The sequence below is a fragment of the Thamnophis sirtalis genome, unplaced genomic scaffold (assembly GCF_051295495.1).
Source record: "Thamnophis sirtalis isolate CommonGarterSnake01/CBP01778 unplaced genomic scaffold, rThaSir2_p1.2 scaffold_13, whole genome shotgun sequence".
NCBI lineage: Eukaryota > Metazoa > Chordata > Lepidosauria > Squamata > Natricidae > Thamnophis > Thamnophis sirtalis.
The window spans coordinates 24760856-24779435 of record NW_028261393.1 but is presented as its reverse complement, the minus strand read 5'-3'; the positions used below and the strand labels follow the sequence as shown (position 1 = coordinate 24779435).

The following is an 18580-nucleotide window of genomic DNA, read 5'->3' as shown; positions in this document are numbered from 1 at the left end:
GTGGTCATGTAACAATGGGGGTGGGAGTGGCACAATGTTTTATGACAGCCAGATAGGAACATTTTCAAGGCTGTCATAACTGTGAACAGTCAATTGGTTCAAGGTCAAGGATTAACTGCATACTAAACAATCTAATAAGTGAGGTGTTTTAGCTCCTCAGCAGCTAAGTAGCTAAAACATATCAACCACTCATGAAAACTCCATCTCATAGACAACTGATACCTAATGCAGTGTATCTTGTGTTTTAGGATTATTTGCATCATTATAGCCCAGAGTTGAAATCTTGACAATGAGAGAAGATTTTGTACATGCACAAATTTCCTTTGAGTTACAGTACGCAGATATATGGAAGAATTGGACCAGGATGCATGCTTAAACATGCATTGCTGAGTTCAAACTTTTCTTTCTCCAGCTGGAAAAGGCTGTAGGGATTAACAAATCTAAGTCTTTTGCATGGAGATCATATGCATGTATATTTCAGCACACTTTCCTCTTTGCTTATTACATCTAACCATCTGCTAATTTTACCAGGCATTTGGCTATAACCCTATGTTGTCTACACTATCCAATAAATTATAATGTTCACATTGTCTTCTTCCCCTCCCCCCACCCCTTGTGGGAGGAGGGGGATTTTCCTGAGAGGGATTTCGCTTTAAGCATGGAATGGTAGGTCCAATTCTTTTAGAGATGGGTCAGGGTACCTTGAATGTTGTCTGAAATGAAACCTGGTTCCCCCCCCTCCTTTTTAAAGCTCAGGAGTTTAAAATAAGTAGTTTTTAATAGAAACGTCTGAGGTTTTTTTAAAGCAATAAAATTAGAGGAGCGATCACCAGAATAGCAGTGAACAAAAAATAGAGTCAGATGGGACCAATTCAATTTAGGCTAGTGATGGAGAAGACAAGAAACTTTTTTTGGCAACCAATTATGTCTAATTCTTAGGACTTGTCAAGTCTTTGCTAAACTGTGGACAGTGAAAATGGGTTACTCAGAAATTTGTTGCCCATAATTTGGTTCTTCATTTGCAGGTAAATGCACTTGGCTTTATCTTGATTTGGATTTTGACACAAATGAAGCTGAGATAAACCAACGCATGCTTGCAGTGCCATTTGTTACTGTAGTCCAGGGGTCCTCAAACTACAGCCCGCAGGCCAGATATGGCCCACCAAAGCCATTAATCTGGCCCATGTGGGACCATGAGGCTACCCTGCCCACATCATCCTGCCTACCGCTAGCCCCTACCCACCTTCTGGAGGTTGAGAAGGCCAAAAACGGGATGCACTGAGTCCTCTGCAGGCCAAAACCAGGCATGTTTTTTGCCTCCTCAGCCTCCAGAGAGAGGGACACACACACACACACACACACACACACACACACACACACACAGTCCTTCATACACACCCCAAGGTGGCCACACCCCTTCACTAACCTGATTTCTACCCCCAGGAGCATAACAAATTAAAGTCTAATTTGTGTGTATTGTTTGGACTGCTAAATTGACCATGCCTCCTAGTCACATGACCACTTAGCAATGCCCATCCAGCTTGTCTGCCCCCCCAACAATATGAGGGATCGTGAATTGGCCCCCTGTTTAGAAAGTTTGAGGACCCCTACTGTAGTCACTGCTCATATTTCTTTCATAATATTGTTATCTATCCATCCATCCATCCATCCAAATACCTCACTAACACTTAGCTCTATTGCTATTTTTCATCTAATTTCTAGAAAGAAGCTGTTTCACTTATATGTTGCCTAAGACAGATAATGGGCAGGAGGAAGGTGAACCCTTTGAGGCCATTTAAAATGCCGATGGTTAGTCATCAATCTGGCCTAAGAATTGCAATGTAGCCTGTACTGAAAACAGTTTTTGCTCCCACCGAAAAATCAGCTTGCAGGGTATTTCTTAGCTCTGTGCTTTCCCAGAATCTTCAGTTAGTAACAGTAACAAGTCAGATATTTGATTAACCCCACTAGTTTTTTAGCTATAAGAGCCAAGGTGGCACAGTGGTACAGTACTGCAGGCTATTTCAGCTGACTGCTAGCAGTTTGGCAGTTAAAATCTCACTGGCTCAAGGTTGACTCAGCCTTCCATCCTTCCGAGGTGGGTAAAATGAGGACCCAGATTGTTGGGGGCCAAGAGGCTGACTCTGTAAACCACTTAGAGAGGGCTATAAAAGCACTATGAAGCAGTATATAAGTCTAAGTGCTATTGCTATAAATCTTTCTCCATTCGTTGGATGGCAACAATTATCCCTACCTTGGTTAGAGTCTATATTTTTTCTTCTTCTTCTTCTGTTAAATTATGTCCAATTCTCAGAGACTGCCCTGAAGTTTTCTTGGTGAAGATTTTCAGAAATGGTTTTGTCCTTGCCTCCCTTTTAGGGGTGGAGAGAAAATGACTGGCCCAAGGTCATCCAGCTGCCTTGTTGCCTAAGGCAAGGCTCCCAGTCTCTGGCTTTTGGTGCCGGATGCTCTAACCACTATCCCAAACTGGCTCTCATAGATTGGTTCAATAGGACGAGGAAGTCTGAAACTTTCTGTGAAGGCAAATGTGGCAGGGAAGGTGATTGTTTGCTAAGTTCAGATCAAGGTATTGGACTTAACCTTTAAAGCATTAGATGGCTTAAGGCTTGGCTGTCTTAGGGACAACATATTTTATTGCAAACCTGCTGAAGTATTAAAATATGCAGAAATGATCCCTCTGGTGCAGTAGCTTTGTTCACTGTAAGAGTTTCCCAAAGTATGGAATGCTCTAATCCTCCAGCTTTGGTTGCTCTCTTAATCTCTTGGTTTTTTTTTAAAGCAAATAAAGGCATATCTATTTGGCCTTTCCAAATGTCAGTTTTAGTTTTAGTGTTCTTTTAATATTTAACATGAAATATGCCCATGTAAGGATATTAAATAACATCAAATATTAAGATTATTTAAATACAGTCCTGATACAAGTATTACGACATGCATCTGAGGACAATATCTCTAGCCGTTTTGTTCCACAATGATGTTGCTATTCTGGATCAACTATATACGTATATATGGAGAACAGCTGTCTAAATGGGCCTTTGCAATCCTCCACTAAATCTCTGAGTGGAGAATGGATGGTTTCTCTGCATTTCTCCAGAAGGAGAAGAAACTCCCCATTAATTTCTCAAGGACTTTGCCTTGGGGAGGATCCTAACACCAGAAAAGGTCAATTTCAATTTCCCTGAGATTGAAGTGTGAGAAACAAGCAAGCTGCACACCATTGGAGAGAGGACAGCAAATTGCAAAGCCAGATCAATCGTACCTATTCACTTATCCTTTCTTCACTGAAAAGTGCAAGGCTTTATGCCCACAATGGCGAACCTATGGCATGCATGCCAGAGGTGGTACACAGGGCCCTCTCTGTGGGCACGTGCCCTGTCACCAGCTGGTCTTCATGGGTGTCGGAGCACCAGAAAATGGCTGGAAAATTGGCCAAAAAACAGGCAAGCGCGCACCAGCCAGCTGGGCTTCAGGTTTCCAGCACTCTGGTGCACGCACATTCGTGCGCATGAACACACATTTTAGTTTGGGCATTCGGTGCTGAAAAGGTTTGCCATCACTGCTGTATGCCATCTGACTTTCTTTACATTTCTCTTCTCCTTTTAAATCACTTCCAATGCAAATTCCTGTTCACCAAATTGCATGACTATTGAAAGAAAAATGGCTGAGGAATTGGTATGTCATGAATGCTGAAATTAATAAATTTGGGGATTACAGTTTACCAGGCAGAATTGTAGAGAGCTGAAGGCATCTATGACATTGTCATCCTGTTTAAGTTCCCCCGACCACCAAAGACAAGATGACACCTGTGAAAGTTACCTGAAAACTGAATGGCAAAGCCCTGTTTACTGGTGAAAAAGTCCGTGTTGAACTGAAGGACTACCAAGTTGAAAGTGCTGTGGACATCATTCGGCAAGATGGAGCCACTAACTTCTTTCAAGAGGATGCTCTTCTCCACGGGCCCATCCCAGATTCTCAAAACATCATGGACGTCCTCTGTATGGAAAACTATGAAATGGAGCCTATATTTGGGGGAGGGCAAAACAGGACGGGAAAGAGAAAGAACAGCCACCATTAAGACTAGATTCGTATTTTAGAATTGGGAAAGTTTAGAAAAGACAGGATGGAAGGAAAGTAATGTTACAGCATTCTTCAGATATCAAACAAGTATCATCTAGTAATGAGAAGCCAGGTAACAACTTTTTCAGATTAATAACTTTTATTCATAAGACAACTGTGTACAGATCAGGCGTGGGTTGCTGCCAGTTTTACTACCAGTTCGCAACCCATGTGCAATGCATGTGCATGCGCTGTTCAATGTAAATTGTTCTTCGCCCATGCGCAGAACAATTTACAGTGAACTGTGCATGCGCAGTCACTAAAAACCAAAAGCCAATTTGGGGACATGGCAGGTCTGAGTTGCTGCTGGCTTTGTGACCCAGGCCTGAATTCCATTACTGGTTCGGCCGAACCGGGTTGAACAGGAAGCAACCCACCTCTGGTTCAGATAGTCCTCAATGTACATCATTCATTTAGTGGCTGTTTAAAGTTACAATGGCACTGAATAAAATGATTTAGAGCCAGGGTGGTGCAGTGGTTAGTATCAAGTACTGCAGGCTATTTCTGCTGATTGCCGGCTGCCACCATTTCGGCAGTTAGAGTGTCACCAGCTCAAGGTTGGCTCAGCCTTCCATCCTTCCAAGGTTGATAAAATGGGGACCCAGATTATTGGGGGAAATATGCCAATACTGTAAACTAATTAGAGAGGACTCTACAGCACTGGGAAGCTGTATATAAGTCTAAGTGCTATTGCTATTTATAACCACTTTTCACAGTTACATCCTTAACAGCATCCCCATGGTCACGTGATCAAAATTCAGATGCTTGGCAACTGGCATGTATTTGACAATTGCTTTGTCCCAGGGTCATGGGATCATGATGCATGAATTTTTGACAAGCAAAGTGAATGAGGAAGCCAGATTCACTTAACAACCGTGTTGCTAATTTAACAATTGCAGTGATTCATATAACATCTGTATCAAGAAAGGTCACAAAATGGGGCAAAACTCACCAAACAACTCTCTTGGTTAGCAACAGAAATTTTGAGTTCAATTGTGGTTGTAAGATGAGGACTATCTGTATGCTTTTTTAATAACATATATTGGTCTGTAAAGCTGCTACCAGATTCCCTTCTGGTTTTTGGTACGACAAACTAACACAACTTTCTCACTGCAATCTCAGAAAGGAGCTGAGTTCTGTTTTCATTCATTCCAGGCAGAGAATAATGGATATGCATTATAAAGAGGGCAATTGTGATTGAATGTTAGGAGAAAAAACTCTAATTGAAAAGAAAAACAGTTTGACAAAGAAAACAATCCCTGAGGATGTGGGGAATTCCTTTTCATTGGATTTGTTGAAGGAAACTAGATAGCCAATGATTAAAGGTAAAGGTTCCCCTCACACATATGTGCTAGTCATTCCTGACTCTAGGGGGTGGTGCTCATCTCTGTTTCTAAGCCAAAGAGCCACCAAAGAGTCTGAAGACATCTCCATGGTCATGTGCCCAGCATGACTAAAAGCCAAAGGCACATGGAATGCTGTTACCTTCTCACCAAAGGTGGTTCCTATTTTTCTACTTGCAGTTTTTACGTGCTTTCAAACTGCTAGGTTGGCAGAAGTTGGGACAAGTAACGGGAGCTCACTCGTTACGTGGCACTAGGGATTCGAACCACCAAACTGCTGACCTTTCTGATCGAAAAGCTCAGTGTCTTAGGCACTGAGCCACCGTGTCCCTCTAGCCAATGATTTGGGATGTTTTTAAATTTAGTGTGCTAAACTGAGGAGAAAGTTGATCTAAGTAGCTACCTCAATTCTAAGATTTTAAAATTCCTTCCAACAATTTGGGAACTGCCATTTAACTTGAGAGATTGAGGACTCAGTTACAAATCTAGTCCCTTCTATGTCACTCTGCAATTTCTCTTCAGTTTCCATGGGGAGAAAAGCTGGTGATTTAATGAGATTAGATTTGTAGAAAAGACACCGAATACCCAATTGCTTGGGGGAAATGAAACATGAAAATAGCATCGTTTAGAGATGCAGGAAATCATAGACTTGTTATGAAGAGGAAGGAATAACTGAGCAGGTAGAAGCAAATTCATTTTAGATCAATTCTCAGTGAAAAGATGCTTTTAGACCAAGTAGGGAAGGTGATGATAGAGTGAAAAGAAGGAAATGTTTTTTAGAAATTCTCTGTACTTGTGCTGAACTGAACAGGGCTTCTCTTTTCTTTTCTTTTTTCTTTATCATTGGTTTCCCACTCCTTATGGTAGGCAGCAGCAGTAGCATGAAGCATTTAATATTTTAATTCCATCTTCATGATAATAGGTAGGATGGTGATGCATTATAAATGTTGGAGAATTACATGGTTATTAATTGACTGAGTTTTAGAGAGGGCTGCCCCTCTGGCTTTTTTATTTAATATGCCTGTTACATTTATATTAGCATAAACATTTGTACAGAAGAGGCAATAAAAGATTGATAGACTGTACTATAAGAAGAATGGGAATACTGAGTTAAAGACCCAAGCGATGTGCTTTTTTTTAAAAAAAAAAAAGGTGTCAAAGCTCCTGGTTTGTCACTTAGCATTCCTTGAAATTTCACAAAATGTGTTCTGCGGAGGGAAATTGGAATTCTTCCATAGTGTCAGGCCTGGAAGCTATCTTTTGCATTGGCCTTCAGGCCTGCCACATTCAATGCTGTGGACAATGGGAGGGGGATTATATGGAGTATGGGAGTTACATATATAGTCCTAACAACATTCCTTTCTCAGAGAGTCAAGGACATCTTGACCTGCACCTGGAGGGGTAAGACTGGGAGGTCTCTCCACTTGGGACGGTTCCTGATTGGGCCATGTGGGTGCTGGGCAGGGACTTGGACTTTCATTTGGGTGAGGAAAACCTGGAAGCATTCAGATTCTGGTTTTCCCAGATGTGCCAATATGACATCTTTAATAAAATGGAACTTGCAGGAACTTCAAGCCTCAGAGTCTTCCTTCATTGGAGGTGTTATTTGGAATCCTGATACATAGATTATTTGCATCCCCAACTAAGTAACCACAGTTGTGTTGGTTAAGGATGACTGAATTCTTTTTTTTTTTCCTTTTTGGAGAAGAAGCTCCAGAAAGCAGAAGGCAGACATGTATAATAGCAGTGAACCATCATTTTCATTCCTCCAACCAACTTCATTCACTTTGGATTTGTCCTGCTGAATGAAGTCATGATTCAACGTCTGCTTTGAAAAGATGAACATCCAACGGCATCTTCAAAAGACATTTTGTCTTTGTGAGGTGGGGGATAAGGGAATGAATGCCAAAAAATAGAATCTGGTGTCCATGGGAAAGTAACTGCCTTAAACCTGGAAGTCTGCAAAATCTTTTTCAGAAAAATCCTAAATGAGGAGCAAGAGATCTGTAGCCTTTTAGAGGTTACTGTTATCCAAATCTGGATTTATGGTTAATGATGGTAATAAAATCATTATATATCAATAAATATAGGACACAGTGGCTCAGTGGCTAAGACTCTGAGCTTGTCGATCAGAAAGGTCAGCAGTTTGGTGGTTCAAATCCCTAGCGGCATGTAATGGAGTGAGCTCCCATTACTTGTCTCAGCTTCTGCCAATCTAGCAGTCCGGAAGCACGAAAAAAATGAAAGTAGAAAAATAGGGATCACTTTTGGTGGGAAGATAATAGTGTTCCGTGCATCTTTAGCATTTATTCATCCCAGCCACATGGCCATGGAGACATCTTCGGACAGTACTGGTTCTTCAGCTTTTAAACAGAGATGAGCACCGCCCCCTAGAGTCAGGAACAACTAGCACATATGTGCGAGAGGAAACTTTATCTTTACAATAAAAATAATACATAGCATTGGCTTCCTAATCTCTTGTATCTGATAGGATTCTGTGGATGCCTCTTGCTAAATATGGCAGGTAATTCAAGAGAAGACCCAGCACTTTCATTCTGTCTAGCAAGATTTTTTTTTTTTTTCAAATTGCACCCTTGAAAGCTGTCATGCTGATATTACACAGTTCAGGCTAGAATTACACTGTTTGGGTTTGGATGCTCTCTTCTACGCTCTTCAAAAAGGGCTTTGCATCTCCCTGGCAGCAATCAATATTCTAAACACACCTGAAGCTGTTGCAGGTATGAATGTGATTAATACCTGAGAGCAGAGAAGCCACTACGAGAGTGTTAGAAGTTCAGGCATCTCTTCCTATTTTCCCATTCTCTATTGCTACAATGCACTAAATCCAATCTGTCTCCAAGTATTACATTTGACCAATTAAAACTAGCACATCTACTCTGATTAATCCACAAATCTTTTTTTTTTTTAAAAAAAAATGTGTGGTTGATTAATTTGCTGATTATGAAGCTGGAGCCCTACTTTTTATCCTCCTCCTATTGATGCCAAATAGTAAACACTAAAGTATGCAAAGCAAGAGAAATCATGCAAATGGGATCAATTTGCATAATTCGAACAGGTTGTAGTAGAACTCGGCTATTCCTGTCAAGAGTTGGGGTTATTTTGGCACAGGCATTTTCGTGCATCTATTTCTTTATTTTTTAATTGCAGAATAGAAATGGCCCCCACGTAGAAACACCTGTGCCCTGCTCACAACACAATGTAATTGATCCAAAACCACAGTGACAGGATGAGTGCTGGATGTAGTTGGAGTGTGTGGCTAAGCTAATCTTTTCCAATCTTTGAACTTACCCTATTGTGCAACCAGCTTCTGCTTCAATCGTCCAGACACAGTTGAGATTGTGATCATAGGGCGTTGGAAACCCTGGTGACAGGATCCTTCCTGAAGACTCACCTCGGATGCTGCCCCCACACTCAGCTGAAAGAAGCCACACAAACAATTCAGCAACACAGAACTTTCCTTTTAGTGTCTCTTTTATTTTTAGAAGATAAAGATACAGGTAGTTCTCAGCAGATGACCATAATTGAGTCCAACATATCTGTAATTAATCAAGACATTTGTTCAGTGAGCTTTGTCCAATTTTATGACCTTTCTTGCCATAGTGTTTAAGTGAATCACTGCAGCTGATAAGCTGGTTGTCAGGCCTGCAGTTATATTCCTTTTGGGATTTTCAGCCTGCCACACTCTCTCTTATTTTCCTATGCTGTTTCATTAGTGTAGTAATTGGAAGGGGGAATAGAAAGGAGTAGAATTGTGGAATGTGTTGTTGTCATTCCTTTCTAGAAGCTCAAGGTCATATTTTGTCTCTGCACCTCTGCATCTGGTAGCCGAAGAAGATTGGACCATGTGATGGATTTATGGGTGTGGGGATAAGATCATGAACTTTCAACTGGGTGGAATCCCGGGAAGTTTTCACATTTGGGATTCCATAGTTCGTTGCCATCATGTCTGTCTTATTCAATTGGAACTTTAAGGATAGCTCTGCCTTGGACTCTGATTTAATTCTGCATGATATTTGGAATGCTGACACTGGTAGCAATAGCACTTAGACTTATATACCACTTCACAGTGCTTTACAGCCCTCTCTAAGTGGTTTTACAGAGTCAGCCTATTGCCACCATCTATTTGGATCTTCATTGGTAATCCAGTTGTTAAAGGAATCGAACTTTCCCTTGACTTTGCTTGTCAGAAGGTTGCAAAATGTGACCATATAACCTCAGGATACAGTCATAAATATGAGTCAGTTGCCAAACACCTGAATTTGATTATACCCCGAATGGTGGAGGATATACTGTAGGGAGGAAATTGTCTTTTTGTTGTTGTTGTTTTTGTTTAATACAGAATGACTTCAGAAACTTAAGGACACCCCACTTCCCCACCCCAAAAATGTCTCTTCCATTATACTAAACTGGGATGTACTGAAATGGCATGCACTTTCTAAAGCAGGGCTGTCAAACTCCCACCCCGCAGGCCGAATGCATCACGTGCTGGCCACGCCCACGCACAGTTTAGCAAAGGAGGAAAAAGTCCTGATACATCATGTGATGCTGCCGTGATGACATGAGTTTGACACCCCTGTTCTAAAGAGGTCTGAATATATTGGCTCACCCCAAAAATCACCCGTTCCAGTCCAAAAAGTGCTTTTTCAAGAGGCAACTGGACTTTCTGGTTTTTCTTTGAAGACATTTCGCTTCTCATCCAAGAAGCTTCTTCAGCTCTGACTCCCCATGATCCAGTTAGAGCTGAAGAAGCTTTTTGGATGAGAAGCGAAATGTCTTCAAAGAAAAACCAGAAAGTCCAGTTGCCTCTTGAAAAAGCACTTTTGGGACAACCATGACCTGAATGACTGAGAATCTCCATGAGACATTTAGCTACATTTATTCCAGTATTTCCCAACCTCAGCCATTTATTGTGCGCATATGGACAAGATTGTCCAAAGATTGATAGATAATCTTCTGCAGTAATCCTGCCATTGATTCTGATCCATTTGTAAAGGTAATACTCTGTGCCCCTAATTCATCCCAAGCAGCCTTCAGATTAGAACTGTATTTGTCAGGCACCAAGAAGCACATGTGGTTCCTTTATTGTTGTTCTCCTACAGGTTGCGAAGCACCAACTTATTCAGACAGTCGAGTAACAGAAGGTTGAAATTCCACTCCCAGGCAAAATTCTGAAAGCAGAGCTAGAAACCAAGAAGTGGCTAGACAATTCTCGATGCTCATTTATTGCCAAACAGTGAGAACATGATATGGTGACAAAAGGGAAGCTGGGTTTGTGCCCTTGATGTGTACTAAAAGAGATAAAAAGCCTGCCTCTTGTACTGATCAATTCATTAGCCTGAAGGTTATTGGGAAAACCATCAGTATGAATGCTGGAAAGGAAATAGAAGGAATTAAAGCTATTGTGCACATTTGGACAAGATTGTCCAAAGATTGATAGAAAATCTTCTGCAGTAATCCTGCCATTGATCCTGATCCATTTGTAAAGATAATACCCTGTGCCCCTAATTCATCCCAAGCAGTCTTCATATTAGAACTGTATTTGTCAGGCACCAAGAAGCACATGTGGTTCCTTTATTGTTGTTCTCCTACAAACAATTACTTGCAATAACGATAGATATATTTTGTGAATTGCTAGGGAGGTGTTGTGGCCTGCCAGTGGGCAGCGGAGCTGACAGAAGAGTTGGACAGGTAGGAGATTGGGGAGGAACATGGAGCAGTCCTGAGGGCTGAGGAAAGCTCAGACAAGGGCTCTTGTCAGAGGCAGAGAGGGAGTTAGACAGCAGGGAGCCTGTTCCCAGTGTGTCCATGCACAGAGCTGCCAGAAAAAAAGAACAACTAAGAAAACAGGGTTGACTTGGGAGTAAAGCCACACCTTGGAGGTGATTAGCCCCTCCCATAGGAAACAAAAGAGGAACAAATGGGGAATGGGCTTTTTCAGGAAACAATTTGTTCCTTTGGTCATTTCAAGAGCGGAAAGTTCTGTTTGTGACTATAAGAGACTCTGCCAAGTTTTGCCTTGCCCTGCATTTGGAAACTAGTTATCTGACAACTCGCCAAGTGAGATAAGGTTCATGTTGATAAACATTCCTCTGAAAGACAGCTTGCTAAGCCTTGCTGCTGTGAATGAAAGGAATTCAAAGTCGTGTAAATGAAAGAGGTTTTGCAGGGACCCAGACTCTGCTTCATTCTCGTTAAGGAAGCCTAGGTCAGAACTGAGTGGGGGTGGGGGTGGATGGGTGTCCAACCTAGCTCTCTTCCTGCATATCAGACATTCTAAGTTTCACTGCCTCTTTGCTTTCTGGGGAAAAAAAAACCTTCCTGGCACTCTGAATGTACATTCCAATAACGTCTCAGCTATGCATTCAATTATTTAACAATTTTATCACATTAACATGTCAATTTAGTATGAACGTTTCAATGATTTTCCTGAAGATTCCAAGAACTATGGGTGACTTTGGGCTTCTCCCTGCCCCCCCATGCAGCACGCACGACCCCCTGCGCGCATGCACATGTGTCTCCTGCATGCACAGCAGAGACCTGAAAATCAGCTGGCTGGCAGGAGGCGTGCATGCATGTGCGGTGGAGCTGAGCTGGGGTGACGGCTTGCATGCCCGCAGAGATGGCTCCATAGGTTCTCCATCACAGCCTTAAGAGCTATGCCAAATGCCTGGTGAGTGACTACCACACAAGAGGGAGGAGTCATACCTACGCAGGTGGGGAGAGGCTGGTCCCAGGATCTTCGCTCTCCAGTCAAGCAAGTAAGCCCACGGCTTCCGCGTAATGTGTAGCCAGGATCACAACTGAAAGAGACGGAGCTCCCTGCAAAATGTCCCTCATCGTGGACTTTGTAGCCAAATTGCGGGATACCAGGGTTCTCACATTTGATTAAATCGAAACCTGAAATCAGGAATAAAGGCAATTGGTTAGAAAGAAATCCCAGTCTTGTCTCAGCTGTTGCGTTAATGGTCAATGGCTGATGAAACTCTTTTAGAAACTTCCAGCATGTAGTCTGAGAAAAGGCACCCAAGAACTTGCAACCTTGCAGTCTTTCTAAGGCGCCAGCAGTGGTGGGTTCCAGATCCCATCACAACTGGTACGCTGTGATGGGGCTGGGCGCCCACCATGTGCACTGCACGCACATGTGCCTCCATCGCCTGTGATGCTCCAGCTGCTCAGCAGAGCATTGCATAGGTGCCATACACTCTCTGCACATGCAAAAATGGCCTGGTTGGTCAAATACAGGTAAAGAACTCAGGCGAATGGGCCCTCCAAAGCACCATACCGGAATGGTGCCTGCTGCTCCCAACAGGCACTGGTACGCCCATACCAGGGTGCACCGGCTGGAACCCACCACTGGGTGCCAGGATTAAGATGAAGCATCCAATGGAAAAGAACCAAGGAAGGGGAGGGGTTTAAGAAGCTGGAGAAAAATGCTGCAAAATAGCAAGGAATAGATTCCTCTTCAGAACCGGCTTGTTATTTGCTGATTCTAAATCTTATCAGTCAATCTGATGGATTGGTTTGAAATAGATGTATTGAAGGCTGTTTGTTGTGTAGCTTATTTCAGTGGAGGTAATTGATCTGTAATTTTTCAAAAGAGGGCTTAATAACCTGATATGAGTAGAAGAATAGACATAGAAAGATGGGGAAGTGCGTGAAGATGAACACCATGATATTTACACAGACAAGTTGTAAAGAAAAATGTGCTCTTACACGAAGCCGGTATAAATAGTTTCCTTTTGAGTATTTAGGTATGAAAAATAAAATATCATCAAAACATCTGGCATTAGCTTGGCTTCCCTTAATCTAGACACCCTTAATTGGCAAACTAAATTTCCTTAAAGGTTTGGTTCCAAATACAGCTTCTCTGTAGGAGCAGTACAGTGATTCTAACTCTGCCCAGATACTTTTTGTCCAGCTGCAGGGTTGGCAGCCTCCATACTTACTAGAAAACTGCAACTCAAAACCTTGATTTGTGCCATTTCCATCTGTGATGAATTCAAGCCACATCGAGCTGGAAGTGCTGTTGACATTAAGACCCAACATCTCTGCATGGCTGAAGGAACCCAGCAGGCGAGCCGAGTTATTGTTGCCATCATAAATCTTTGGAAAAGAGGAAAAAACAAATATGAAGATGGATTCCTTTGTCTCTGCCCATCTGCTGATCCTGCACCCCTTGTTTCTACAAAGTCAACAGTTTTGTTCATTTGGTACTATGGCAATGGGTGGAACATTCCTCATTGTCCCATGTCTTTGGCCTGAGCACTGAGACACGAAAGCAGTGTTGGGTTTTCTTTTGAAGAGGGAGGGCATGCTGCATTGGTAGCCATTAGGGTATGAAAAATATCAAAATGTCCTTGTCACACCCAAAGAACTAGGAACACACGTTAGGTTGCAGTATAGACAAGTCATTCAAAGCTATACACATGAATCGGTTCAAGTGAAGTTCAACACTAAATTGGTGCCAGATAAGGGTCAACAGAATTCAGGAAGGATTGGATCTGGATCTCTTATGGCAACACAAAGACTCTAAGTTGGTGATGCATTTATCTTTGCCCCCAGCTCTGCCCGCTTTTCTCCTGCAGCCTTGCATTCAAGACATCTGAATTCCTGCAATGTTTCAGTACAAGATGGTCTCTCAAAACACGAGGGTTGTTACCCACCCTGGTAATAAAACCTTCAAAAACCAACCCGCAAGCTTGGATAACAAACCTTCACCCACATCCTACACCCAAGCTACAGATATTCACCACTAATGCATATTTCAAAAAGAAATCAAAACCATTGACATCAATGTTAAACTCACTATCCTTCAAATGATGAAAAGTTAATCATTTGGGAAAAGAAATTGCCCTTTTCTATTTTCTGATGTCCTAGATCCATGATGGCGAACCTATGGCACACATGCCACAGGTGGCACACAGAGCCCTCTCTGCGGGCACACCAGCCATCGCCCCAGCTCAGCTCCACCATGCATGTGCGCACGCTTCCCATCACCCAGGTGGTCTTTGGGTGTCTACTGTGCATGCACAGGGGGGGGGGCTTCCCTGATCTCTGCAGGTCCCGCTCAACATGCCCTTCCTTTCTCCTCCATTTCTGCTCCGGAGAGGCACCTGCGGAGATTGGGGAAGCCAAAATGGAGCATGGGGGTGCCATGTGAGTACCCCTGTGCCCTGCTTTGGCCTGGAAAGCCTCTTGCACCAACCTGGAAGCCAAAACAAAATGTGGGGGATGCATGTGCAGGGGGGAGGGCAGAGTGAATGCATGGGGAGCACTTGCATTGCATTTTGGGGATTGGGGCATGTGCACTTGCATTTGCACTCACACACATGTACCTTGGACACTCGGCACCAAAAAAGTTAAGCATCACTGTCTTAGATACTATGGAAACTCAATCTCCATGGAGGAAGTCTATAATTCACAGGGAAGAAGTTTCTCTGCTTCTAGTTCCTGGTGAATCTTCAAAACAGTCCCTTCTCCTGATCCAAATACAAGTAGTCATCCACTCAAATAATACATTTAGTGACTGTTCACAGTTACAATGGCACTAAAAAAAAGTAAATTACACCCAGTCCTTGCATATGTAACTGATGCAGCATCTCCATGGTCACAAAATCAAATTTGGCTGTTGGGAACCAACATGTATTTACAATAATCTCAGGGTCTTGGGGTCACGTGATAGCTGTCTACGACCTTCCCACTGGCTTCCAACAAGCAAAGTCAATAATCAAGGAGAGAAGCAACTTAGAACTGAGAAGAAATTTCCCGACAGAACAATTAATCAGTGGAACAGAAGTTGCCTCCAGAAGTTGTGAATGCCCCAACACTGGAAGTCTTTAAAAAGATGTTGGATAGCCATTTGTCTGAAATGGTATAGGGTTTCCTGCCTAGGCAAGGGATTGGACTAGAAGACCTCCAAGGTCCCTTCCAACTCTGCTATTGTATTGTATTGTATAATTTCTATTGTATTGTAGTAGGGGTAAGCTGGATTTGCCTAATGACTGCATGATTCACATGACAACTACAATGATCCACTTAAAATCCATTGACAAAAAGGATATATCGTATTTTTCGGAATATAAGATACACTGGAGTATAAGACGTACCAAGGTTTTGAAGAGACAAATTAAAAAAAAAGGTTTTGCACTCTGCAAACCTCCCAAAAATGGCTCGTTTTTTTGTGAAAACAGACCCATTTTTTAAAAAAGGGGGGGGGCATGAATAGCCTTTAGGAGGCTTGTAGAGTGCTCTGGGGAGGAGCAAAAGTGAGCAAAAAATGGCCCATTTTTTGCAAAAATGGCCCCGTTTTTTGTCAAAAGGCACGGATAGCCTTTAGCAGGCTTATAGAGTGCTTCTGGGGGCTGGGAGGGGCAAAACTAAACAAAAACCTGCCCATTTTTTGCTCATTTCTGCCCTTCCCATCCTTCAGGAATTTGAATTTTGAATTTTATTTCATTTATATGCCACCCTTTTCCCCGAAGGGGACTCAGGGCGGCTCACAATCCAAGTCAAGGGAAGGGGTACAAATAAAGAATAAAAAAGACGAACAGAACAATGCACAATTTAAAAGCACACAACAACCATACCATTCGAGGGGGGGGGCAAAAGCTCTTTAGCCCCAGGCCTGTCGGAACAGCCAGGTTTTAAGGGCTTTGCGGAAGGCCTGGAGGGTGGTGAGGGTTCGAATCTCCACGGTGAGCTCGTTCCAGAGGGTCGGAGCAGCCACAGAGAAGGCTCTCCTCCGGGTGGTCGCCAGTCAGCATTGGCCGGCGGATGGAATTCGGAGGAGGCCTAATCTGTGGGATCTAATCGGTCTATTGGAGGTAATTGGCAGGAGCTCTCTGAAAGCCTCCTACAAGCTATGCACGGCCATTTGGGTGAAGGGGGCGGGGAGTTCAGGAGGAAAAAAATGCTGTATTCAGTGTCTAAGACGCGCCCAGATTTTCAGCCTTTTTTTTTACGAAAAAGGTGCGTCATACTCTGAAAAATATGGTAAACATGAGTGCAACTCACTTAACAATCACCTTGCTGAAAAAAAAATGAAAATTCTGGTTTCAGTTGTGGTTGTAATTTGGGTAACCAGATAGTTTCCCAGGACAGGCAGTCTCTGAAATCGTCAGATCCTGTCAGACCCATTTAGGGCTTTGAAGACCTAAGCATGGTCAATTGAGTTCAGTAGACAATTGATAGCTGGTACCGTTATAGGCATCATGTGATCTGAATATAGGTAAGCAGTCTAGCCACCCCATCTCCACACCTGGAATATTGTATCCCATTTTGGTCAACACAATATAAAAATATGTTGAGACTCTAGAACAGGGGTCTCCAAACTTGGCAACTTTAAGACTTGTGGACTTGAACTCCCAGAATTCTCCAGCTGGAGAATTCTGGGAGTTGAAGTCCACAAAAGTTGCCAAGTTTGAAGACCTCTGTTCTAGAAAGAGTGCAGAGAAGAGCAACAATGATTAAGAGACTGGAGGCTAAAACATATGAAGAACAGTTTCAGGAATTAGGTACAGCAACAGCACTTAGACTTATATACTACTTTATAGTGCTTTATAGCACTGTCTAAGCAGTTTACAAAGTAAATGCATTGCCCCAACAATCTGGATCCTCATTTTACTGACATCGGAAGGATGGAGGGCTGAGACAACCTTGAGCCAGTAAGGATTGAATTCCTGGCAATGGGCTGAATTAGTCTGCAATTCTAATTACTGTACCACCATGGCTCTAGTTTAAACTAATATATCTGGTTTAATGAAAGTATGCACTAAGGGTGATATGGTAGAACAATTAATCAATGGAATGACTTGCTTCCAGAAGACCACCAATGTCCATTCTAACTCTGTTATACTGTCATTTTGCACCAGTTGCAATTCCTAAACAGCTTTCAAGGATAGCAATACATAAAACCTATTGCTACATTCAGGATGGGTTGAGGCCAAAGTGTAGATAATGAGATATTCAATTGGCCCAAGAAAGGATGCAGCTGGCACAGAAGATCACTATGTAAAGGCATTCCTCACCTCAGATCCAGACACTCCCAGCCTGCAAATCTGCTCTTTCTGTCAGAGTGGAAGCCCATCCAAATTAGGTTGAAGCTCATGAGTTTAGCATCCATCTATAAAGGTAAATGTTCCTCTCGCACATATGTGCTAGGGGGGCGGTGCTCATCTCTATTTCAAATCCAAAGAGCCAGCGCTGTCCAAAGACATTTCCATGGTCATGAGGGTGCTTGGAACACTGTTATCTTCCTACCAAAGGTGGTTCCTATTTTTGTACTTGCTTTTTTTTATGTGCTTTTCGAACTGCTAGGTTGGCAGAAGCTGGGGCAAGTAATGGGAGCTCACTCCATTATGTGGTGCTAGGGATTTGAACCACCAAACTGCCAACCTTTCTGATCGACAAGCTCAGCCTCTTAGCCACTGAGCCATCAAATCCCTCACTATCCTCTTTATCAACATCTTAATCTCTGGATTTGACTTCAGTTCTTCTCTCGTTCAGCCCATTATCAAATTTAGACAGTAAGCAGCAACAAGCTAAGGTGATTTTAAGACTCTCTACTCCTAAGATCCCCCTCTTAGTGGTTTAATGTGGGACTCCATAGCTCTAAGCCTAGAGGTGAAAAAATAGACCCCAGCAACTGGTCACAATCTGATAGAATAGACCAGTAGCACAATATCTCAATGTCTTCAAGACCTGGTTCTGTTAGACAGTTCAGAAGGCTACCACCATTATGGATAATATAGAAAGCCACCAAAAGACTTGGGGGAAGCAACACTGTTCAGAAGTCATAGAAGCAGTTGGGAGTCTAGGAACAGCCCCATATGACAGATCTTCTTTTTCTGGGAACGTACAACCCCATGCAAAATAGACTTCCCCAATATATATTCAAGTAAAAAAGACCCTGAGAAGTTGAAGGGGCAGAGGAAAGAGATGGCTCTTCCAGTTTATAGAATAAGAGAGAAACTCAAAGCCTCCAGATGCTACAGCCTATGAAACCTTCCCACCTTCCCAACTTCAATAGCCCTTTCTGCCAAAAAAGGAGTGGTGCAATTTTCCATCATTTTTGTGAATGG

General features: G+C 42.7%; 1 protein-coding gene across 1 annotated transcript in view; it reads right to left on the bottom strand.

Moving 5' to 3' along the window:
* Positions 1-18580, bottom strand: part of CSMD2 (CUB and Sushi multiple domains 2) — a 771224-nt gene that overhangs the window by 194576 nt on the left and 558068 nt on the right. Inside the window, exons 23-26 of the mRNA XM_087728138.1 lie at positions 13448-13604; positions 12207-12398; positions 8790-8916; positions 3838-4040 (exon numbers count right to left, since the gene is read on the bottom strand). Of these exons, the coding sequence (XP_087584264.1) occupies positions 3838-4040; positions 8790-8916; positions 12207-12398; positions 13448-13604 (679 nt within the window). The remainder of the gene's footprint in view (positions 1-3837; positions 4041-8789; positions 8917-12206; positions 12399-13447; positions 13605-18580) is intronic.